Source organism: Hemitrygon akajei, chromosome 5, assembly GCF_048418815.1.
Source record: "Hemitrygon akajei chromosome 5, sHemAka1.3, whole genome shotgun sequence".
NCBI classification, from domain to species: domain Eukaryota; kingdom Metazoa; phylum Chordata; class Chondrichthyes; order Myliobatiformes; family Dasyatidae; genus Hemitrygon; species Hemitrygon akajei.
The window spans coordinates 145282392-145309282 of record NC_133128.1 but is presented as its reverse complement, the minus strand read 5'-3'; the positions used below and the strand labels follow the sequence as shown (position 1 = coordinate 145309282).

Below are 26891 nucleotides of genomic sequence, written 5' to 3'. Positions count from 1 at the left end.
GAAGCTTTCAAAGCTAATCAGAAAGAAGAAGAAATTGACTATAGATCCTGAACCAGAGGATCAGCAGCATTGACAGTCTACTACTATACATAATGATACAGCATAGAAGCAGGCCCATCAGCCTACCACATTCATGACAGCCTTTTTCCACAACTACACTATTCCATTTGCTCGTATTAGATCTATATCCTTCTATCCTCACCTACCAGTGCTTGTTTCACATTGTGAAATGCTTGTTTAAATGTACAGTATGTGAAGAGTACGATATCTGATTCCGCCACCTCTTCTGGGAACTAATTCCAAACATCAATCACAACTATAAAATAAATACACCCTCAAATCCCTTTGAACCCCCTCCATCTCATCTTAAACTTCTGCCCCCTTGCTTATGATACTACTGTATGTACATACAGCACCAGCAATGGCAGAAACAGAATCAGCTGCAAGCCTGATAGATGTTAAGCAAATGCTGCAGGCAATTCACAATGTGAAAGAAAATATGAGCAGAAAGGGTGAAATAAGTCTAAAACTATGACAACAAAACAGACCTGAAACTGCATCTCAGGAGTGCCATATTGTTCTGTTCTATGCAATTAAATTTCAATAAAATATCATCTGCAAGTTCCACAAAGTTCTCAGTTTTTTTTCTAGCTTCTTAATACATATTGTCTGCTAATACAAGTAAGATCAAACAGTTGACAACAACTCTCCTGAAGGTTACTACCATGATATCAATCTGCGTGAACAGCCCACAGACCACCAAAATGCTTTGAGGTTTGCTTTATCCATGCGTAATGCAGACCTGCCCACTGTAGGCTCTATCCTGTGCTTCTAATACTGGGAATACAATACAGATAAATCCTCGTCAAATAACAAATTTGTGTTGTCATTCTTTCCCTTGCCCCAACACTTTTTAATTGCAGCATTTGTCCAACCACGAAAATCAGAAATCTGCAACCTCAATGACACCAAATCTGTCTTCCTGTGTCTCTCAAGGTCACTAATCTGCCATCTAACCCATCCTTTTTCCAAAAAAATCTGATCTGCCACCTGACATGCAACCTTATTATTAACTTGAAATAGCTTATGAACCTGACCCTTGCTCAGAAATACCCTCCACTACCTACTGATCTCTATCAGCCAATCATAACCACCACCAACAATCAACCCCTTCATAAACCCCAATTTTCAGGGTAAATAGTCTTGCCACTCCCTTAGTTCCAATCCCCTTCAATTGAACTTCAACCTTCCCCATGTCCCCAACAAGAGTCTCAAACCAAATTTATAACTGGTCCACATCCTACCTTTATTCTAGTGATTCAACTACTAGACCAATTTGTATTACTATTCCATGATGGCATGAGTGAAGCAATACAACTAAAAATATTAACAAAATCTAACATACTTAATCTTGCACATAGACTTGCCACAGAAGCTCATCTGAAACTCATGTTTAATCATCAGTAGGCATATATTAAGTACAAGATATATTGAGATTTACCTCTAATGTATAAAAAAAAATACAAAACTTACTTGAAGGAAAGTTCAAACACTGAGCCTCCACTATCATTGCAAATGGCTATAGTTGGGTCATCAGTGAACTGTTATAAAAAGGATAATTCACATGTATTACACACAAATTAAATTAACAGAGTAGCTTGTTATAAAAATTCAACATAAAAACAAATATTCAATTACAATTACCTAACATTGAACACACAAGATATGTCCCAGATATCCATATATTTTTATTATGTAAGGGGTTTCTTCTTTAATGTTATAGCTACGGCTAATAAAATGGCTTCTTTGTTATGTTATAATAAAATGGCTTCTCTGTAATGTTAACTGCTGAGTTAATGGTAGCAGCTTGTTTGGGTTATAATTACTGATAACAAGAATTGTATTCATTTGCTAACCAATTAGGATAGACGTTATTCTTTCTTGAATATCTATAAGCTATTGTTCTCGCAGGCTTTGGGGAGAAGGCGCGATGGGGACAGAGAGAGGAGACATGATGAGAGAGATGCTGTAAGATGGGCGAGGAACGGACCCTGAGCGGGAGTCCGAGGACCAGGATCTTCGGCGAGGAGAGGAGACGAGGACAGACTCATGTGGAGTGTTTAGTCGACCACCAAGGGTGGTCCCATTTGAAGGTCCGCAGAGTTCGGAGGACATTGACTGAAGGAAAGGGAGGCCCGGTTCTGTAAGAGCTCCAACAAATTATTTGCGCACAGAACTGATAGAGTTACTGATCTGGTGCCTTAATTGTATTTGTTTCTACTAACCCATCACCAAGAAGTACTTATAAAGTGTAATTATTTAATCGCATATGGTGTACTATCTGTTATTTGGTGTGGTGGGGTACATCACACAGCATCTACACCAACTTGATTACCCAGTTTGGCGGGGCCGAAGGCTGCTCCCCCTAGACGAAAGCGAGCTGAGCAACCCTGAGGCTTACCAGGAGGCTACAATTACTTCATTATTTTCTTCCCACAATTGTAAGCAATAAAAATTACTTCTGTTTATTAGCTTCTTACTACTTGTTTTTCAAATCTACTAAAAATTAATTATAATTCACTGTCAATGATGATAATCCCCAGCCTTTAACCTGTCCAAAATACACAACCATTTCAAGTTGATCTTTATACCTGAAGCAGAGTTCTTTATTTTGAGGTCAAATGTTATTACTTCAGCCAATCAGATTTTGATAAAACTGTATCCCTAACACTTAAATGAACCATATACATCAATAAACCTAAAATAAGAGGACAAAAGTAGTAATCAAAAGCCTAATTTTAATTGAAATCTACTATTTTAATCCCTCATTTTTGTTAATTGATTCTTTTTAATCATTGCCAAGATTTGAGGACCCAAGTTACAGGAAAGGTTCAATTCTTTAGGACTTCATGCCCTATAGAGCATAGAAGATGAAGGGAGATCTGACAAAGGTATACAAAATTATGAGGAGTATAGACAGGATAAATATATACAGACATTCTTCACAGAGATTGAATGTGACTAGAACTAGAGGTTATGGGTGAAAGGTGAAATGTTTAAGAGGAACGTGAGGGGGAACATCTTCACTCAGAGGGTGGTGTGAATGTGGAACCAGCTGCCAGCAGAAGTGGTGGACACAAGTTCAATTTCAACATTTAAAAGAAATTTGGATGGGTACGTGGATGGGAGAGGTATAGAGCCCTATGGTCTGGGTGCTGGTTGATGGGATTAGGCAGATTAATAGTACAGCACAGACTAAACAAGAAAAAGGACTTGTTTCTGTGCTGTAGAGTCCTAAGATTTCTATGACTTCTACAACATAGAAATATTCAATATTGTTTTACAGCCAGCTCACTAAAGTCAGAAAGTTTCAATAAATTCCATAAGTTAAATGCTGCATTAAATTCACACCCCACAACATAATATGGTCGGCTGTAGTTACTAAATTGAGAATTCATGTGTAAATTAAGGAAATTAGTATTCTATCCTATTGAAATTTATTCATGATAGTAAACCTTTATGTGCAGGATGGCTGTCCCTGGAGGATGAGCATCAGTTATCGTTCTCAACAACTTCCCATTCGCTAAATCCCACATGGTAATCTACAAGAGACAAAAATAACACACAAGTGCTTTATAATTGTAAATTCTGCATTCACAGTTGTATGCATACTTCAGCATGATTTAAACACTTTTTGAAGGTGCAATTCAATTTTTCTATTAGTTCTACCTGTCATGACCTCAGCCCCCTCCTTTGTGAGAATCGCAAGAGAGAGAGAGCCTTACGGTTTGGAATGTGGGCTGGTCGCTTAACAAGACAAAAGCCTTGGACATAGCCATTGTCTTGGGAGACACCTTTGTGGAATAAGGAACTGGCCTACGTGCAAACCCTCAGGGCAATGTAAGATGGGTGATGGGGGAAAGATTGCCTCACCACCCCACCCTGATGGACATCTACAACCCTGCCAGTCCAGATAAAAGGTGGGCTGCCGAGGCGGGGCCTCAGACGCACCAAGGAGACACACGAAGAAGACACGATAGTGCTTCCCGTCGGAGCGGGAAGCCATTCTGAAGGAAGCCACGTGCGTTAGATTCCGGATCGGGAGTCTGTGGCTGGACCCAAAAGGAAAAACCGCTTTAACTAACAGCAGGGATTTGCTTCGCAAGGACGACGGGCAAGTGTTCCTTTTCTCTCTCTCCAACACGTGAAATGCCAGCGGTTCCCGAAACGGGGAAGCCTGCAGACTTTGAGTGACTCTTATATTTCATTGGACTCAGTATCCCCTAGACAACGATAGAGCTCATTTTTGATTGATTATTACTACACCTGTGCTTTAGATTGAGTTTTGACGATGTATATGATCTGAATGTTTTGTATTAACCATACGTTTGTGCCCCTTTATAAATAAAACGTTTGAAAATAGTAGCACCAGGCTTTAGCGGACCTCTCTATCTTTGCTGGTAAGTCACCCGGTTACTGGGGAACGTAACATACCTATAATCCAGTCCATCAAATTTGTACAAAAGACATTGCTAAACCTTTGCATCAAACAACCAATTAAACTGACTAGAATTGTTACAAGAGAATATTAAAAACTAAATACAAACATGGTTCCCAGTTATAGCACTGAATTGCAGGCTATTTCAATATGCTGCATAAAATTCTTCACCAGCTACTCCAACACAAGACAAACCTCAGAAGCATCTTATACATTACCATTGCCAGAAAGATTGATATAGCAGGCTGGCTCTACAACGAACCAATCACTACAGCATCCTCAGTATTCTTTTATAATCAGGGATATCTTTTACTCATACTTTCTACTCCTTCCCCTGATAGCATGCGTTCCTTGCCAAGCTGCAGTTCAATAGTTGACATGCTGGCTCTATACCTTGTCAAACAGGCTATTATTGAAAACCGCCTCAGTAAGGTTTTACAACCCTTTTTCTTAAACAAGCCTAAACTAATGATTATTTCTACAAACATCCACCCCAAAATTAATTCAGAACCTCAAGTAATTTTTTTCTGTCACAAACTCTGGCAGCCCAATTTCTACAATAAAGGAGACACAACATGTACCAGGAAAGATGTAGATGAAGTCAGTCAGCTGGAACATAAAAGCACTTGATGGCAATTTTTTTTCCAGAAAATACAAAGGAACTGAGAATTCTATAATTCATGCTTTGATGCAGGAATTGGAAGGTTGATGTATTAGTGGCAGGCTCCTGTAACAGCTTTCAGTCCTCTGGCATTTTGGCCAAGAGCTCTCCCTTTCAGATAAGGCAGATGAGTAAAAGCTGGCAGAAAATGCAACAATTTTTTTTAAACCAATAGAAAATTTTAATATTTAATTTTGCCTCAGAATTTTTTGATTCCAAAAATTAAATGTGTCAAAATTGTACCTGCCTATCCAGTCACAAACTTTTATACCAAGGGTATTAGAATCCAATTAAAAAAAACACAAGTCCATCAACTTAAATGCTTGATGGGAGTAATTTTTTTAAAAAGGTTAAAAATCTGCAGGCAGATATACTAAAAAATTTGCACCCTTCACCAACCTTCCACCAAATGGACAGCAGTCCTCTACTACAATAACTGCCAGATGTCAACTAAGCCTACCTGTCCCTTGGCAAACCCACAGAGGAGACGAGTGCAGTCACTGTTGATACTGAGTGCTGATACAGCTCCATACTGAGCCCCTACTGCCGTGCTCCCTAGACACAACCGCAGAGCTTGATTTGGATCTGAAAGAGAAAGATCTTCAAGATAAATAACTCATCACAGAGCTACATATACTTTCATAAAGTAACATATGATACAATTAGTAGCTTCATCTAGACAGGACGTGTTAAAATTTTTGTATCTAAAAAAATGAAGAGAATTAAGAAGTTTATGCATTAAAGAAAAACTGTTTTGCCCTTTAGGAGTAAAAATCCAATGTCATAAATACCAGGTTAGTTATAGAAATGAACTTCAGAATATCAACTAATTTCTGCTCTTTGTGTTACAAGTTAATTGACGATTTTAAAATACATGATTTAAGAAGTATGTGCTCATTACAAATTAACAGGTGTCTTCAAGATGCTCTAACCCTTGTCTTTCACTAAACCACAATTATCTGTGAAATGAGATGCTAACAAATAAAACTAACAACATCCCAATTTTCAAGTTAAAAAGAATATGCTAAGTAAAAGGTAAGAAGTAACAAAGGTTAAAAATGATGAAAACACATTTTTTTGTTTCTTTATACAAAAAGCAGCAATGGAAGCAACTGCTTCACACAAACTACTGTAAGATATAGGATTGTAAAGCAAGGACTTTATACAGAAAAAATGAAAAGCCTGCATTAATCTAGCTTTTTCCAAAACTCCAGCACAGCCTGAAGTTCTCCGCAATAAATAACGCAGTTGTATTTTCGGAGTGTGGACAGTGCTGCAAAGCAGCTAAGTAACACAAACAGTTCTGAAATAAATTGCCAAATTGGCCAAGGTTTCATTAGATGTTGCTTCAGGCTTTAATTATGACATTAGAAAGTATAATACAAATGGAGGCAAATTAGGAAAGTTAGTCAGCATTGGCTATTTTATGAAGCTCTGTACCCAGCCCTCGCCCTTTCAGTCTTGTCCAAGACCCATGAAGACACAAGAGACTGCAGATGAAGGAAATCTGGAGCAACACACAAAGGATCTGTGCATTCAGTTCCCATGGAGGATATGTCTACTCTACAAAAGAATTACTGCTTTGAGCTGTTTATCTATCTCCTAGTAATTGAAAGAATGCTTTGAATAAAACCTTGGGATCTTCTAAATCAAGCGAATATTGTTTAATGTTTCATTGGAAAGCAAACACTCCTATTATGTCAGCATTAGCCCTCCAGTAATAAATGCCAATTTAGATTATATTGTGGAGTAGTTCCATTGGGGCTTAAACTTAGAACGCTGAGTCAGGGAAGAATGCAGTGGCACTAAGCCAAGTTTAACAGCTAATACATAGTATATTATTGCACTCGCTACTTTGGATAGAAAAGTCAGATAAATATTCCTAAACATTAAATTAATTATGTCACAGATTACCATTAAATGTATTAAAATTGACTTTATAGGACAAGATGGCTTGGTTTCCCAAATGGTCTTTTTCAGTTCATGCATTCTATTTTAGATATTCATATGAAAAGGGAGAAAGTAATATGGCAGCAATGTGATTATATTCCTGAACAAGTGATCCAATTGTCTGTATTGGTGATCCAGAGAGATAACGTGGCTGCTGAGCAATTTTAATTATTTAAATCCATCACAAAAACAAGTTAATTTTAGTGTAGTAACATTGAAATTTTCAAATTCAATAAACACAACTGGTTCATAAAAACCATAAGACATAGGAGCAGAATCAGGATATTCAGCCCATTGAATCTGCTCTACCATTCTATTATGGCTAATTTATCATTCCCCCCTATACTGCATTCCCCTGCCTTCTCCCTGCAACCTTTGACATCCTTACCAATCAAGAACCTATCAACTTCTGCTTTATATGTACCCAATGACTTGGCCTACACAGCCATCCATAGCAATGAATTAAACAGACTCACCACAGTCCGGCTAAAGAAACTGCTCTTCATCTCTGTTCTATGAGATCTCTCCTCATCATTCTAAACTCCAGTGAGTACAAGCAGAGTCATCAAACACTCCTTTAGCCCTTTCATTCCTAGAATCATTCCCGTGAACCTCCTCTGGACCCTCTCCAACACCAGCACATCTTTTTCTTTAGATAAAGGGACCAAAACTACTCACAATATTCTTAGTGTAGTCTTACCAATACCTTATAAAGCTTCAGCATCTTATATTGTAATCCTCTTGAAATGGTTGCTAAAATTGCATTTATCTTCCTTATCACCAACTGAACCTGCAAGTTAACCTTCAGAGAATTTGGCACAAGGACTCCCAAGTCTCTTCACACCTCTGATTTTTGAATTTGCATTTAGAAAATAGTCTACACCTTTATTTCTTCTACTAAAGTGCATTATCATACATGTCCCTGCACTACATTCCATCTGCCACAACGTTGCCCTTTCTCCCAATCTGTCTCAGTCCTTCTGCACACTCCCTGCTTACTGAACACTACCTGCCCCTCCACCAACACCGAACCCTGTGGAACACGGCAGCCAATTATAAAAGGCCCCCTTTATTCAGCCAATCTTCTACTCATTCTCCTATCTTTCCTGAAATACCATATGTTCACTAAAGGAAAGAAATCCACCATTCATAACTGGTAAGTCTATGCACAAAGTCAGACCAATGGTTGATGCTGATCAATCATCTAAAATGGCCAACAATTCACTCAGCAGGAATCTCAACAAAAGTAGAGTAAATTATAGACTGCCCACAAGACTCGTTTCAGTTGTTCGCAAGTAGTAGATGATATGTCCACAGCCATGAAGTCCATTTGCTCAACAATAATTTGGTCAATGATGCCCAGTTTTTTGGTTCCAGAGCACCATGCAGCTCAATAACTCATTACAGTCTCAGTCCAAATCATCAGTAAGATGGCTGAGTCCAAATCTCAGTCTCAGTCCAAATCATCAGTAAGATGGCTGAGTCCAAATCTCAGTCTCAGTCCAAATCATCAGTAAGATGGCTGAGTTTTTAAAGAAATGAGGTAAGAGTGACTACCCTTGATGTTAAAGAGTCAATCATTTGACCAAGTGTGGCTTCAAGGAATCCAAGGAGAACATTAACTCATTTACTCTCTTTCCACTGCTGCAGACCAACATTCTGCTTTTATTTCCGTTATGCATTCTGATAAATTATATGACTATATGATCATAAAGCATAGGAATAGAATTATGCCATTTGGCCCAATGAGTCTGCATTCAATTATGGCTGATTTATTTTCTCTCTCAACCCCATTCTCCTTTGATACCCTTACTAAGAATCTATCTACTTCCTCATTAAATATGCTCAATGATTTGACCTCCACAGCAGTCTGTGGCAATGACTTCCACAGATTCACCACCTTCTAGCTAAATAAATTCCTCATCTCTGATCTAAAGGGAAGACTTGTATTATTAACAATTCTCTCAATTCTGGGACAGAGTTCAATAATAATGTACGAGCAGAGGAGTCCCCAGCTCCCAGAGTAAGTTTAATGTTTAAAAGATAGACCCAGTCATTCATTGCAAGTATTAACTTGGCATGACAATCTCAGTTGCAAACAAGCACCATGAATTTTCCATTACTGGAACAAATTCTGGCCGAGGTACCTTTGGTATAAACAACCATATGAATCAAGTTATTAATTATTTAACCTAATTTCTTTTTCCTTTCCTTAATGCCTCATTCCCCTCTTGATCTCTCTAATTCTCTAAATTTCCTCTGTTAACCCCATCCTAGTATCAAAGTTTCATCTCCCTAACCTCTCTATTTTATCCCTTAATACCCACCCAGTTTATTCTGTTCATTTAACCACCTTCCATGCCCTTGCCCTATTTCCAGCAAGGTTCTAGCCATTCAGCTTTGCTTCCTGGCTCCCATATTAACTGGTATTATTAACAGTTCTTTCAACTCAGGGACAGGCTGCCTCCCTCTGCAAATCTGCTGTCATCACACTTGCCATGCTAAACTCATATCCAAACTGACTAACCTGTCCCAGCTCACTGAACAGTTTGTTACCCCCCCCCCCCCTCCCCAGATTCATGTTGATCTTTCCTGGAACTTTTTGTTTGAAGCCCTCCAAAAGCAGCCATCGAAACAGCTTTCTTCGAAATACTAACGACATACAATATGCACAAAATTAATCAAACCCCTGTGCCTTTCCAGAGGTCATGCTTTTGGCTACCTATGCTCAAGAATTAGTTCCTCCTCAAATCTTTCTACATCTCTATTGCTTTTTGTTTCTCCTTTAAGTCACTACTTAAATTCCTTTTGCTATTGCCCATTACATCTCTATGTACTATGGCATTATATGTTTTGATCATTAATGTTTGTTTGAAACTGTTAAAGAATTGTGCTAATTTAAAGATGCATGAAATATCCCTAAAACCCACACAAAAAAAGGAGAGGAGGATGGGGGTAGAATCACAAAATAGAAAAAATTACAATTCTGTTCTATTATTTCTGTACCATTATAGGTGAATAGTGGAGACAGCTTACAAAAAAAGGTTAATAAGATAAAATTCGCCTGCAGTACTTAAATTTAAAGGTAACTTGCAATCTTAGACAGAAAAACAAGCATTTTACTTTATGTCAATTATTGGAGCTTCAGTTTGTAAAGGCAGAAAGCAAGCAAACCCCCAGGTACACCCACACCTCTGTGTTCTGTACCTTTTCCTATATATCCAGGGCGACATGAAGAGAAAGAAGAGACCACAAGTCAGCATTCAATGTTCAGCATATTATACATAAAAATATTAAACATTTCCTCTATAACTTAAAGAAACACAGCACTCTGCACACAAAAGAGATGCATATTACAAAAAGATTGCTGCAACATTGCACAAGCCTTCACTAAACCAAATAAAGGCAAATATAAACTTAAATTAATATAAACCTGAAGGCACACGCTCAGCAACTCAGGAACAGCTTCTTCCCCTCTGCCATTTGATTCCTAAATGGACATTGAACCCTTGGACTCTACCTCATTTTATTAATATGTATTATTTCTGTTTCTGGCACAATTTTTAATCTATTCAAAATACATATACTGTAATTTATTTACTCATTTATTTATTACTATTTTAGATTGTGTTATTTTCTTCTATACAGTAGTATTATGTATTGCATTGAACTGCTGCTGCTAAGTTAACAAATTTCACAACAAATGCCGGTGATAATAAACCTGATTCCAGAGGAAGCAGGCAAAGTGTCTGCTTCTGCCCAACATGTGATAGCTTTTTCAACTTTACTGGCTAGGAGAGCTATTTTGCTACACTGGAAAGAATTTAACCTACCTACTGTTTTTTATTGGCTCTCCTCCATTATGTCATGTCTAAGCTTAGAGAAAATTAGAAGCCGGACATTTGATACATCCTTAAATTTTAAACAAGTCTGGCGACCCTCTATTCAATATTTTCACATGATTTAATTTATTTTTATTTATTTATTTTTCTTTATTCTCTTTGGGGAAAATCCTTATCCATGAAGGTTCAGAGATGACTGGAAGGATGTTTCTTCTCTCTTTTTTAATTTTATCCTCAATTGGACTGCCCAATCTTTCTTTTTCTTGTTTTTCTTTCTCTTTTTTTGTTTCAGGTTAGTTAGTGGTTTTTTCCCTTTATCAATAAAATTTCCAATTTTTTTTATGATTGCTATGAGGAGTTGTAGTTTTTTTTTTACCATTGTGTATGTAACAGCATAATATTTTACCTATTTGATTTTGACATTATATACTTTCTGTTTTTATTTTTACTGTTTATATGTCTTTTATATTATCTGTTTGCTAAACTCCTCCTCTGATTTGTATATTCTTTATTTGAAAATCAATAAAAAGATTGAAAAATGAAATGATAATAAACCTGATTCTGATAAATTTATCCAGGATGTTGCAGTTATAAAGCAACAGCTCTGCTAGGTGTGCCATTTGTACTATTATTTGAGGGGGGGATGTAAACCTTAAAAGAGCCTGAACACATTACCCAGAGTTTACTGGTTCAAGTCCAGCCATGCTGGGAAATGGCTCCAGATAGCACTCCTGCCGTACTCCTTCAAGAGTATAAAATACATGACCACGTTCTGGGGTTACTCTTGACTAAACAGCTTGTAAAGCAGAGGTAATGTTGCCCTGAAGTGAGCCAACTCTGCAAATATTGAAACTTATCAATACAAAGGATAGCTGCACTGCAAGTCATTGCCCTCCAACAGTAATTCATATTGATGACACAATTCAGAACTATTTAAAAGCAAGCTTTTTCTTATATTCAAAATTAATTGCATGTATAATACTTTTATTGATTTGAAGCTCAAATATGGTCATTAAAAGTTTTCACAATGCTTTTACAGCCACTTAATATGTTGTAACGTAGCTAATTTTATTTGCACAAACAGAAAAACACCACATTGCCCAGTCCATTTAAATACTAACAATGTTCTCTTTGGAATTAATGTATTTTTTCATCCCCTACTATAACAGAATCAACACAATTTCAAATAAGTGAAAGCACGATTCTTTCTCACAAAGGAGTGCATAATTAAAAAGCAGCCTTGCATGACTCCAATCAAACAATAGAAAGGTCACCACCAGTTTCAGCATACACTCAGGTAACAAATAATTTGGGCTTTAGTTCATTCCAAGGATGAACACACACAAAATGCTGGAGGAATTCAGCAAATCAAGTAGCATCTATGCAAAAGAGTAAATAGTCAGCATTTTGGGCTGAAACCCTTCATCAGGACTGAGAAAAAAAGATGAGAAGTTAACGCAAGATGGTGAGGGGAGGGGAGGAAGAAGTCTAAGGTAGCAGGTGATAGGTGAAACCAGGAGGGGGGAGGGATGAAGTAAAGATCTGGGAACTTGATAGGTGAAAGACAAAGGGCTGGAGAAGGGTGAATCTGATAGGATGAATCTGCATTCACTTGGAACATTTTAGGAACAATAAAATGATAAAAACTTAACCAAAGATTTTCTATTTATTTCACATGAGAGAACATAACGGGCACTGGGCCTATAATTTTCTTTATTGAGGCTATAACTTTTTATCTTACCACACCAATTTTGTAGAATTGCCCAATTTCAAAATTATTTCTTTTTGCCATATAGAAACAGGGACAATGTTGGACACATATTTACATGTAGAAAAATTTGAACATGAAGACTTCAATGTAGTTAGAAGAAATCTGAATAACTTAATATTTGCAGATTCAGAGAAAAACTTTTATTTTAAGACAACAATATTATTAGGGTTGTTACAGTGAGCACTGAACAACTGAAGAGACTGTGAAAGATTTCTACCTTACCAAATACAAGTGCCAATCCATGTGACGTGCCCACTGCTATGAGGTTTGACACAACCTGGAGAAGCAAAAAATCAATTTAAATAAAAAACATAGACTTGTGGCTACAAGAATATTTTATTGCTTGCTTCAACTGCATTAAATAACTGAATCACAAATTCCACCATTGCTGAAGGCAACCACACAGTTTCATCTTTTCTACTTAGACTCATTAAAAGTATGCAAGTTTTACACAAATCATGTACATTTCAAGGACACTCTAGCCATCATTTTCAGATGAAATAGTGCCCATTGGGAAATTTGATTGGCAGTCTTACATGACTTCCATCAGCCAGTTGAAAAGCTCTAGGTCACCAGCACTTCCGTGCAATATTCACACATGTAAGAAGGGTCCAACGAATACAACATCCATAAAATGTGGACTTTGATATGCACGGATTTCATTGAGTCAAGACCAACCTCCCTCTTTAAAAACATAATAATTAGTCTGCAAACAGAACATTTTGGAAATGCCTCTACAGATAGAAAACAAAATAATTATTTTTTTCAAGTTGATGCCTTTTCTTTCACTGATGAAGTATCAAGCAGAAAGCAAATATTTCTCCATCTAATATGTTGCCTGACATACTATGCATTTCAGCTTTTTTTTTAAATTTTAGCCTTTCCAGAATCTGTAGCTTCCTGCTTTTAAATTATTTTAGATTCAATTTCTTAATTGTCACTGATCTACAAGCCATGACAGGGCATTTCAAACTTGTAGAATGTTTATCTTGGGAAGTCTAGCATGCTTGCAATGTTCTGAACAACCACAGATCAAGAAATCATTATGTGCAGGAGCGGCTCAAGAGAAGACAGTCAGAGAGAGATTTCTTTACAGATTGAATAAGAACAGGCATATCATTCAGGAAACAGGCAAGGAACCAATTTTGGAACCCAAAATAACAAAGCACATAGAGGATCGATTAAAGCAAAAGCAACTTACGTCAAAGTATCAAAAGATTGGAGAGAAAGTAAAGCAGAAATGAAGAAAGCAAAGAGGTGAGATAAAAAAAATACCAAATAAAATAGGATAATCCAATGTCTTATAAGTAGATGAAGAACCAACATGCAACTAACAAAAAAGAGTAGAACCTATGAGATACCACATTCTATGTATGGAGGTGGTTTAGATATAGGAGGTCAGGTTTTCAATGAACATTTTGATAACTGATCTTCATAAAAGTTGGGGACAGTGCCAAAACTGTACCTAGGCAAGTGTATGTGAAATTTTGGATGGGATTAACATCATAACAGAGAAAGTATTAAGGAAGTTACCGCTTTATAGCATGGTTAAATTGGTACCCAGATGATTTACTTCCCAGGCTGCTAGCAGAAAGCAGGGCACAAATGGCAGAGGCTCTGAATGCAGCATTTCAGTTCTCTTTAGCATTTGAAACAATGCCAGATTTTCACGACTGCTTGGAGAGGGCTAGACAAGTTATTATAAAACAACCAACATAAGTTTACTGGTGGACAAGTTATTGGACTTCTAAGTGACAGTAAAACTTTCACTTAAAAAGGCACCAATTAATCAAGGTCAATCAGCATGAATTTATAACTGAAAGGCAGACCTTACTACCTGAATTCCTCGTGGAGAGTCAATAACTGTTTGATATAGTCCACATACATTTTTGCAAGGTTTTTGTCAAGATCCTATTTGGACAAGTAAAGAAAGGTACAGTGGAAAATTGGATCAAATATTGCCTCAGTAGCCAGAAAAAAAGAATAATGGGTGATGGGTGATTTTATAATTGAAAGACTGTTCTATTTGAAAGATGCCACCAGGGCTCAGCCCCTCAGTGTCCAGAGGCATCAGGACCTCAGACTGAAGTCCCTTCTCATAAAGCTCTTACAGGGGCTGCACTAAGCTTCAGTACATCCCACAGCATATATGCTTATACCCTGGAATATAACGAATGGCAGCATCTTGGTACAATGGAAGGCCATCGGGTATGAGACAAACCATAGCAAGGTTTTTCCACTGTGCTGATGATCTTCCAGTTGATGCTTGACTTCATTTGTATCCCTGAGAACAGCTCAAAGATTATAAAATCATCTGTTGCACAGCTGCTCAGGGAAAACCTCAACAAGGGCTAACTCACCCTCTTTCAAAACTCCTTGACAATCAGTCCATAAATAAGTGGAAGACAATCTCATCTGCAACGCTGTCATCTCAAGGGCAGCATTTGTGGAAAGTGACTGCTGTACCCTTTCTTTGAGAGGCCGGCAGCATGCTCCATGTTGACTAAAGCCTGGCTGTCTTCTGGTGAAGGTCAAGCAATGTGGCAAGGTCCAAATGAATGCAACAGTGCATAGCAATGAGGCCAGGCCCAGCCTTCACAACACCAAGCAGACACAGAACCTCAGCACATGTATACTTCAGTTCTATGAATAGGATGATGCAGCACACACAAAGATAGCTATCATGGTAAGGGCTGGGTGGAGTACATTTTTTTCCTCCCATTTCCTCTGGAGAATTATATATAATGACTAAATCGAAACAAACAATCCTGGATCTCAAGATGAAAAAGAACAAATGACTGCCACAGCACACTCTCATGGTATGGCACACCTCCACCAGTTATAGCAACACAAAGCGCCTCACACCTAATTGTCAGGTTCTTGCTTGACATCCCAGTCTATTTGTCACTTTGGCTAAAGGTTCAAAAAGTTCATTTTAGTGTCAAAGTATTCACGTACAATGCAACTCTCATATTCGTTTTCTCCAGCTAGCCATGAAATACAGAAAAAAAAACACAGGAGTCATTGAAAGACATCAACTCTTCTCACTGAATGAAAGGGAAAAAGAAACAAAACTCACAAATCCTAAACCCCCAAACCCTCCCTCGCACAATAGCTAACAGATCTCCCACATGGAAAATAGTGGCTAGAACATCAAACCCCATATTCCCACCCCTGCAAAAAGCGACAATAACATCAAACCCCCAATTCTCTTCCTCACAAAAAAAGAGCAACAATAGAATCAAAGCCCCACTCTCATACACAAAAATTAACAGATCGTTCATACAGAAAAGCCAGGAAGAACATCAAACCTAAAATCCCCAGCCCTTTTCTCTCACAAAAACCAACACATCACCCATCCTGCACCCCAACCTGCCAATCGGCAACAAGAAAATACAGCAAACTGAAGGAAAGCAATATAAACTACAGTCTAATAATCACATAAATCTTAGAACTTCGAAAACATCCTCCCATCAGAATTAAACTCAGCCCTTCTGTGAAGACTACCAACCGCGTCGCAGACTTGCGTCCTTCTATATGCCACCAACCCATTGACCCATGGCCTCCGTGGAGAGCAACTGCAGACCTCCTCCACATTCACTATCTGCTGCATGTAATTATCGTCATACACCCCAGATCCTTAGTTCCACATTCCTAGCACCTTCAAGTGGTTAGAGCTGACAGTGTGGGGAGTAGAGAATCTCTGTTTAGACCAAGTCATTTAGTTGTTGAGATATTCTCTGTTTGATAGTGATAGCATTCACAGCACTGGTACTATTAGTTCTTGTTAAGATAATGACTGCTAGGCAAAATATGTCAGGTCCTCTGTAACATGACAAAGACATGTCTATCTGAAATCTATCTAACACAGAGTCTTCAGAGATGCAGTTTCTTCCCTGGACTACTCCCATGAACGATGTATAAGCAGGCTCAGATTTTCAAAGGCTGTCATTCCTGACAAGTTGGGAATTCAACATGAAAACTTCTGATCATTTTCTCATGTCTGTATTGTTCTGGTATGCTGATTATGGTCACTTTGACTTCTCCATAGGAACTTGTCACCAGTTACCACAAACCTCTACTACATCACAACATATAGAGATGGTTTCACCTTCAATTTCAGTGAGGAACAGTTGATACCTTGAGAATTTGGATTTGGAAGTGTTGCTAGGTTCCCACAAGTGCAGGCAGCCACTGACTGCACAGATAAAACCAAATATTCATTCTAGCTTCCCATTAATGCCCTGGACCCTCTGTTCAACAGCACAAATTTTCCACGCACAAACTATGTCGTGATTAAGAACTATCTTAAGTTTTTCTTGATGGTAAATATTATATATGTAGGTGAGGTGGTAGAAGCAGATATGATAGCAACATTTAAAAGAAACATGAACAAGCAGGGAATAAAGTGATACATAACACGTACATTAGCTTAATGGTTTGCATAGACATGGTGAATTGAAGGGCCTATGCCTGTACTGTACTGTTGCGTGTTTCTATCTGTACAATTTTGTGTTTTCTTTTTACAGGATTTCTATATGGGCTTCAGTGTTACACATGGTGCTAGCACAGCACATCGAAGAAATTCAATTTCTAAGCAGTAACTTTCTTTCCCTCTTTCTTTTTCAAAACTACCTTCAGAGATGATGCCTAAAAGTAAATTCATTAAGCCAGTATCAGTTTTTAGTTTCTTCTACTGCACTGCTAATGGGTGTATTAGTTAATGTATGATTTGCAGGACAGTATTTTAAACCTGGGTAGTACTTTATGATATTGTTTAAGTTTAGAGTCGAGACCTCCTGGGCCGGTGGGGAACAAAATCAAATATCATCATTATCACTTGAATCTCCCTAAAAATTAGGACTTTGTACGCCCATTTTCAGGTTAAAGCAAGAAACTAAAATCAGAATGGTACACTCAAAGAGGTATCAAATGTAAATTATTTTTGTGTCTCAAAAATGCAAGTTGAGAAATATAGCAGATATATATAACGATCTTCCACCTGCAATTGTGGTAGACTTTATTATCGAGAGAAGGAAGCAGAAAATGAAGTCTAAGTCATTTTGGGCTCTGGTCAAATCAATAAATTATTTACTTTTATCACAAAGAGCACCTCACCGAACACAGAAAGAAAAATCTCTGTCTTGGAATCAAAGCACCACAGATAAAAGACACCAAGGCAACAAATTGCCCCCTCTTATCAATGGCAGATGGGAAAATATTTACCCAAACTAATCATATTTTCAACAGTTTGTTTTTAGAGTTTGTATTCAATTTATGTATTCAGTCATAAAATCATTCACTGAATCATCAACTCTCATCCCAAAAAATTTATCTGATTTACAAAAGGTAAAATAAACATTTCATCAATAATCAACACCATAAAGTGAAAATAAATGATTTATATATGTTGTACTCACAACAGCAGTGGGTAATCCTGCATCGACTCTATCCTGTTAAAAAAAGTTATAAAATTTTATTACCAAATAGACACATCTCACCAAGGGAGTACTTTACACAAATCTCGTATTTCCTCCAATTATGTCAAACAAATGACAAAATCCTAAAACAAACTTGATACAAGATAAATTAAACAACAAAACAAGCATTTTATGGGCCAACATACACAAAATGCTGGAAGAACTCAGCAGATCAGGCAGCATATATGGAAAATAGTAGTCAGTGTTTCGGGCAAAAACCCTTCAGCAGGACTGAAGAAAGAAAGCTGAGGAGTAGATTTGAAGGGGGGGGGGGTGGAGGGGAGCGAGAAACATCAGTTGACAGGTGAAACTTGGAGGGGGAGGGATGAAGCAAAGAGCTAGGAAGTTGATTGGTGAAAGAGACAGATTGCCATGGAAGTAAGAAGGAAGTGGTGCAAGGAGAAGCACCAGAGGGAGGCGATGGACAAGCAAGGAGATAACATGAGAGGGGGACAAGGGGATGGCAAATGATGAGGGGGGGGGGGGATGAAAACATTACTGGAAGTTTGAGAAATCGATGTTCATGCCATCAGGTTGGAGGCTACCCAAACAGAATACAAGGTGTTGCTCCTCCAACCTAAGTGTAGCCTTATCCTGACAGTGGAGGATGCCGTGGATGGACATATCGGAATGGGAATGGAAAGTGGAATTAAAATGGGTGGCTACTGGGAGATGCAGCTTATTCTGGCGGACAGGGTGTAGGTGCTCAGGGAAGGACTGTTTGGGGCCTGGAATGGTAGTGAGGAAGGAGGTGTAGGGGCAGCAGAAGCACTGCAGGGTGCTTCCTGCACCCATACCGAACTCGATGATTTCATTCACTTTGCATCCAACTTCCACCCGGCCCTCAAATTCACCGGGTCCATTTCCAACACTTCCCTTCCCTTTCTCGATCTCACTGTCTCTATCTCCGGAGATAGTTTATCCACTGATATTTATTATAAACCAATGGACTCTCACAGCTACCCGATCTACACCTTGTCCCACCCTGCTACTTGTAAAAACGCCAAACCCTTCTCTCAATTCCTCCATCTCCGCCGCATCTGCTCTCAGGAGGAGGCTTTCAATTCTAGAATGAAGGAGGTGGCCTCCTTTTTCAAAGAAAGGGGCTTCCCTTCCTCCACCATTCTTTTCACTCATGTTTGCTCTTACTCCACCTTCCCACCACGCTACCAGGGATAGGGTTTCTCTTGTCCTCACCTACCACACCTCACCTACCACACCTCAGCGTCCAGTACATAATTCTCCGAAACTTCCACCACCACCAACTGGATCCCACCACCAAATAGCTTTCTCTCTCCCCCCCCCCCCCCCCCCACTTACTGCTTTCCGCAGAGATCACTCCCTGTGCAACACCCTTCTCCATTTGTCCTTCCCCACTGATCTCCCTTCTGGCATTTATTCTTGCAAGCACAACAAATACTTCACTTGCCCCTACACCTCCTCCCTCACTACCAGTCAGGGCCCCAAACAGTCCTTCCAGGCAACACTTCACCTGCGAGTCTGTTGGGGTCATATACTATGTTCAGTGCTCCCAGTGTGGTCTCTTGTATATCGGTGAGACCCAACGTAGATTGGGAGACTGCTTCCCTGAGCATCTACATTCCACCTGCCAAAACAAGCAGGATCTCCCAGTGGTAACCCATTTTAATTCCACTTCCCATTCCAATAAGTCTATCTGTAGTCTTCTCCACTGTCATGATGAGGCCACACTTAGGTTGGATGAACAACACCTTAAATTCTGTTTGGGTAGCCTCCAACCTGATGGCATAAACATCGATTTCTCAAACTTCCAGTAATGCCTCCACCCCCCTTCACCATCTCTCATTCCCTTGTCCTTCTCTCATGTTATATCCTTGCCCACCCATCGCCCCCCTCTGATGTTTCCCCCCCCCCCCACTTTCTTCTTTCTTCCATGGCCTTCTGTCTCTTTCACCAATCAACTTCCTAGCTCTTTGCTGCATCCCTCCTCCTCCAGGCTCCACCTATTGCGTGGAGTTTCTCTCTCCCCTCCCCCCACCTTTCAAATCTACTCAGCTTTTTTTCTCCATTCTTGCAGAAGGGTTTCAGCCCGAAATGTCAACTGTACTTTTTTCCATAGATGCTGTCTGGCTGCTGAGTTCCTCCAGCATTTTGTGTGTGTTGCTTGGGTTTCCAGCATCTGCAGAGTTACTCTTGTTTGTGATTTTACAGACCAATTTATGCTGCGAAACTATCTATGTGTTATATGGCACTATTCATCCTTAAATAAGAACACAAGAAATAGAAAGTGGTCCCATAACTTTTATTAAGCCTACAACTAATTCAATGAAAGCATGGCTAATTTAAGCTTTACCCCTAACTCTATCTTTCTGGTTAATTTCTATAAGGCTCTAATTCCTTTGTGTTCTCAAAATAAATGCAACTAATGACTCAGCATCCACAACTCTCCAAACTAAAGGAATCCAAAGACTTACACGAGAAGAAATACCTTTATACCTCAAGTCTTCAGTATTTAATACATTTCCTTAGAATATGCCTCTTCATTTAGGAGTTATTTCTTCAGAACATCATCTTTGCTATGCTGCCTCAGAATTTCAATGAGATCTTTCATGCTTCCAAACTTCAATGTAGCAGACCAATACTCCTCAGTTTTTCCCCAGATGACAACCCCTTCTACACCAAAATCAATCTAGTAAATTTGTCCATGTTGTAGTAATTTGACGTGAACTCACGATACTACATTCATTCAACACACACAAAATGCTGGCGGAACACAGCATCTATAAGGAGAAGCGCTGTCGACGTTTCGGGCCAAGACCCTTCGTCAGGACGGTCAATGCTTCTCCCTATAGATGCTGCCTGGCCTGCTGCGTTCCACCAGCATTTTGAGTGTGTTGTTTGAATTTCCAGCATCTGCAGATTTCCTCGTGGATACTAAATTCATTTTCTCTTTTCTGTGTTTCTTAATCAAGCCATCATTTTGCAATCTTTATTCCTCATTATACATCCACCTGGCAATGAATTCACTTAATCTGATATACATATATCATTCCCTGTGTTCACACAGTTCATTCCATAGTTAATCAATCCGCTTGGTTAAAGAGATACACATTTGCTTCCTATAATCACCCTGGCCTCATTTGCCTCCCCACAAAAGCATCAACAAGCATATGAATCAGCAACAGGAGTAGACAACTCAATCGTTCAATCCTTCTGCAGCAGTCAGTATGAGTATGGCTGATTTGTTTGTAACCTCAGTCACCATTTTCTATCTAACCTTTCACATAAAAACTACATGTAAAAATCTAAACGGGCAGAGACAAATCTATAGCAGGTGCCATTAGATTTTTTTTTCTCCAGCAAATTACAGACCAATGTTTTCCCTCCATATCTTCAACAGACTAACACCCTCAAAGCCGAAACCTTAACTACATCGCACAAAGCAGAACACTGAGCTACCTGGAGCCAGCTGTATTGGCAGGAATTTCCTATAAATAACTAAGCATTTGTACACGTCACATGGTATAATTTCAAGATCAGGATAAAAAAATGCAAGCAAGTGCTTATGGACAAAACTCAGAGACTTCCTATTTATGAAAAATAGAGATAATCTGTTCCTATAACCTTCATCAAGTTCCTTATTAACCTTGATGAAATGGTCTACCTTTGATCTCAATCCATTAGCTGCTGAAACATAATCTTATTTTGGTGGCCAACAAAAGAAAATCTGCAGCTGCTGGGAATCGGAACAATACAAACAAAATGCTGGAACTCAGCAGGACAGGCAGCATCTATGGAAAAAAAGCACAGTCGACACTTCAGGCCGACCCCCCCCCCCCCCCCGCCTTCTTCTTTCTTCCTTCTTCTGTTTGTTTCATCAACTTCCTAGCTCTTTGCTTCATCCCTTTCCCTCCAAGTTTCACCTATCACCTGCTGTCTCTCTCTCTCCTCCCCCCATCTTTCAAATCTACTCCTCAGCATTCTATCTCCAGTCCTGCTGAAGGGTTTCAGCCCAAAACATCGACCATGCTTTTTTTCCATAGCTGCTGCCTGGCCAGCTGAGTTCCTCCAGCATTTTGTGTGTGTCATTCTTTTGCGGCCACTAGATTCAACTTGTTAATTTCTGTCATGTCAATCTCTCATTCTTCACCTTCTAAACTTCATGATATCATTATCCTACTCTCCTTCATGTCCCATTGCCCTTTATTCCTCCGTTAGCTACCCTATGTTGACTTCTCACACACTCATATACCCTAATGATTGTATTTATTTTCTGTTAATCATCCCAACATTCACATGGGCATTACAATCATGGACATAGCACCAATCTTCACCAAAAACATCCATTCCATAGCCATAAAGAAGTGGACCATTAATTTCTCTTCATGACAATTAGAACTTTGGAATAAAGGTGGCAAAATGAAAGCTTAATTAAGAAACACAGAAAAAAGAAAGCAAACTTAGTATGGTGAGTTCACATCAATCTGGCGCAGCATGGACAAATGCAAGAATAAGAAAGTCTTGCTGCAACTATATATGGAGTTTTACGATGACAGAGAAATTCTTACAGATCTGGTCTTCTTGTTTAAGGGAAGAATATCTTTGCTTTGGAACCAATAGAGTGCTTGCTTTCTAGATAGACTTTAGTGTAGAAGGGGTTGCAGAGCATTTTTCAAAATTGATCAGTGATCCTTCTTATGAAAACACAAAAAAATCTACAATTGCCAACCCCTTATTGTGCTACATTGACAGGTCAAATCAAAAGGTGTTTAGCAAAGCTCAAACTGCATTTCACAGGGATCATTTAGGAGAGGTGATAAGAAGGAAAAGTTACTTACTGCTGCAGATACAACTTGTGCAGAAACCCCTTTAAGAACTGATCGCCGAACAACTGAACCATGAATGCATAAGCTGACATCTGAAACATTTTTCCTTCTAGACAATTGGTTAATGAGGGAGAAGAAGAAAAACTGTGAGAACTACATTATTGTTACCTTGTTTTGCCACTTCTTCACAAGCATTCCAAACTATATTTTAATCTATATCCTAAATTAATCAGTATTGAGATTAGTCAAGAGAAATAATTGCAGGAGGCAATGACAGAATTATTGCAACTGTCTTCATGGCTGAGATTACAATGACAATTCTCTTATTTGTATCAACTGGTTCTGTAAATTAAAGTCTAAAAGGTACAATGAAATAGCTCTGCTACTGGACCAGTAACAGAGGCCTAATAATCTGGACAGCTCACAATAGTCCAACCACAGAATGCGGAGAATTTAAATTCAGTTAACTAAATTATCCTGGAATACAAAATTACACAACCATGAAAACACCAGATTACAACAATACACTGAACTCACTAATGTTCTTAGGGAAGGAAAAATTCCTATCCAATCCTTATCCAATCTGGTCTGTGACTTCAGACCCAATCCTTATCACTCAAAAATTCAGAATTAATGTAATAAACATGAATTATAAATAATTTACACATGAAATAAAAGATAAATATTGCACAAGTTCGCTTTTACTTAAATGTATTTGCAACCTGAAACTGTTAAAAGGGGAACAAAGACGATAAAAGAGAAGAGTTTAGGGAACATTTTCCCCTTATTTCAGAGCAGCTACCAAAACAGTGCAAAGTCACACTTCACACTGCAATGTTGACACTCTGCAGCATGAGACTCCTCTGCACTGACAGTACTGGAATAACCTGAAAACAAGATTAAATAGAAACTGCCAATTTCAAAAAAAAAACAGGACAACGAGGACCTGCCGTTAAAAAAATGACATGCTTCCAAATTTTCTTTCACCTAAATTAATAGTTCATAGAACACAGAAGACAACAACAGAATATAGGCCCTTCAGCCAACAATGTTGCTCTGACCTTTAACTTACTACAAGATCAATCAAACCATTCCTTTCCACATAGCCCTCCATTTTTCTTTCATCCACGTGCCTATCAAAGATTCTCTTAAATATATCTAATGCACATGCCTCCACCACCACCCCAGCAATGCATTCCATGCACTTACCACTATAAAAAAAACAAGCATCCTAAGTAAATCTCCTTTACAACCTCTCTAAAGCTTCCACATTCTTTCTTTAAAGAGGTGACCACAGATGAACACAGTACTCTAAGAGTGGCCTAACCATTTTAAAGAGTTACAACATTATCTCATAGCTCTTGAACTCAATCCCTAGGCTAATGAAGGCCAACAGACCATATGCTTTCTTAACCATGCTATCAACTTGCGTGGCAACTTGGGGATCTATGCACTTTACCTTCAAGTTCGATCTTCTAAAGTGAATCACTTCACATTTCTCCAGAATGAATTCCATCTGCCACTTCTCAGCCCAGTTCTGTATTCTATCAATGTCCTGTTTTAACCAATGACACGTACAGACAAACTGGATGAACTCAGCAGGTCGGGCAGCATCCGTTGACTGCTCCTTTCAACGGATGCTGCCCGACCTGCTCCGTTCATCCAGCTTGTTTGTACATGTTTATTTGACCACAGCATCCGCAGTGTACTTTGTGTTAACCAATGACAAACTTCTACACTACTGACAACACTACCAAGCTTCCTATCATCTGCAAATTTACTAATTCACCCTTCCACCTTCTCATCCAAGTCATTTAAAAAAATTCACAAAGAACAAACCTGTGCGGAACACCACTAGTCCAGGCAGAATACTGTACACCCGCTACCACCCTCTGCCTTCTTTGGGAAGGCCAGTTCTAAATCCATGCAGCCAAATTTCTCTCAATCCCATGCCTTGGGACTTTGTGAATGATGGGGTATCTTTGTCAAATATCTTACTAAACTCTATCTAAACCACATCCACCACTCTACCATCATCAATTTATTTTGTCACTTCCTTAAAAAAGTCAATCAAGCTCATAAAGCACAACCTACCCCCTCATAAAGCCAAACTGACTATGTCTAATCAGACTATGCTTCTCCAAGTACTTGTAAATGCTGCTTCTAAGAATCCTGTCCAATAGTTTCCCCACAACTGATGCAAGATTCACTACTCTATAATTTCCACGATTATACCTACTACCTTTCTTGAGCAAAGTAATAACATTTGCCAACTCTCTAATCTTCTCATACTATTTCTGGAGTGTGGATCCAAAGATCATCACCAACAATGCAGCAATGTCTTCTTGCTCTTTCCATAATAACCTAGGATATATCCCAACTGGCTCCAGAGATTTATCTATCTTACTGCTTTTACAAACATTCTAGCGCATCCTCTTTGTTAGCCTCAACAAGTTCCAGCACATTAGCCTCTTCTATGCTGACCTCACATTTGTCAAGGTCCTCTCACTGGTGAATAATGAGTATAATAATATCCACTAAGGACCTACCTCTTTTGACTCTAGGCACATTTGATCCCTGGTCTGTCCTACCCTCACTCTAATCAAACTCCTGTTCTTCACATAAGAACATAAGACCATAGATATAGGAGGAGAATTAGGCCATTTGGCCCATCGAATCTGCTCTGCCATTTCATCATGGCTGATCCATTTTTCCTCTCAGCCCAAGTCTCCTGCCTTCCCCCTGTATCCCTTTATGTTCTGACCAACCAAGAATGTTGTGTATGTGGCCGTTTACACAGCAATATCATTAATAAAAACACACTGGAGACTGGAGCTACATTAACAGGGTTCTTTACTAACTGAAACTGAACTGAACACACGTACAGATCAATATGCGCCTAATAGCGCATACTCAATACAATGTATTGGTACAACATAAAGTTGGCCTATATTATACAGTAGGTTATATGGTACAAAGAATCTATCAACCTCTGCCTTAAATATACGTAAAGACTTGGCCTCCATAGCTACCTAAGGCAATGAGTTCCACAGAAACATCACTCACTGACTAAAGAAATTCCTCCTCATCTCCATTCTAAAAGGACACCACTCTATTCTGAAGCTGTGTTCTCTGGTCTTAGACACTCCCACCATAGGAAACATCTTCTCCATATCCACTCTATCCAGCCCTTTCACTATTCAATAGAATTCAATAAGGTCAACCCTTATTCTTCTGAATTCCAGTGAGTACAAGCCCCAAGCCATCAAACACCCTTCATATGACAAGCCATTTAATCCTGGAATAACTTTCATAAACCTCCTTTCAATGCTCTCCAGCGTCAGCACATCCTTTCTAAGATTAGAGGCCCAAAACTGCGCACAGTATTCCAAGTGTGGCTTCACCAGTGCTTTCTGAAGTCTCAACATTACATCCTTGCAGTATGTGTGTACAATGGCATGGAGTTGTCCTTAATCCTACTTGCCAATGCCTTCTCACATCATCTTCTTGCTCTCTTAAGTCCCTTAATTATATTTTGCCGGCTACCTTATAACTCTCAGGAGCCCTGCCTAATCTTTGCTTCCTAAACCTTAAGTATGCTTCATCTTCTTCTTGACTAAATGCTCCACTTCTCTGGTCAATCATGGTTCCTTCCCTGCCTCAATAGGACAAACATACCATGCAAGTGCTCCCTAAACAACCTCCATACTTCCATTGTAAAATTCCCTGAGAACTAGTTCTCAATTTACACTACCAAATTCCTGCTTAAAAGCAACACAATTAGCCCTCTCCAGTTAAGTACTTTCCAACACCATCTGCTTCTTTCTTTGTCCAAGGCTATGCTAAAGGGCAGAGAGTTATGGCACTGCCTCTTTGAAAAATGT

General features: G+C 38.9%; 1 protein-coding gene across 3 annotated transcripts in view; it reads right to left on the bottom strand.

Moving 5' to 3' along the window:
* Window positions 1–26891, bottom strand: part of vps8 (VPS8 subunit of CORVET complex) — a 618230-nt gene that overhangs the window by 574459 nt on the left and 16880 nt on the right. For all 3 annotated transcript variants that reach the window (XM_073046772.1, XM_073046773.1, XM_073046774.1), the window contains exons 4-9: window positions 23020–23116; window positions 18143–18175; window positions 12945–12999; window positions 5620–5744; window positions 3516–3602; window positions 1534–1601 (exon numbers count right to left, since the gene is read on the bottom strand). In XM_073046772.1, coding sequence (XP_072902873.1) covers window positions 1534–1601; window positions 3516–3602; window positions 5620–5744; window positions 12945–12999; window positions 18143–18175; window positions 23020–23116 — 465 coding nt within the window. The remainder of the gene's footprint in view (window positions 1–1533; window positions 1602–3515; window positions 3603–5619; window positions 5745–12944; window positions 13000–18142; window positions 18176–23019; window positions 23117–26891) is intronic.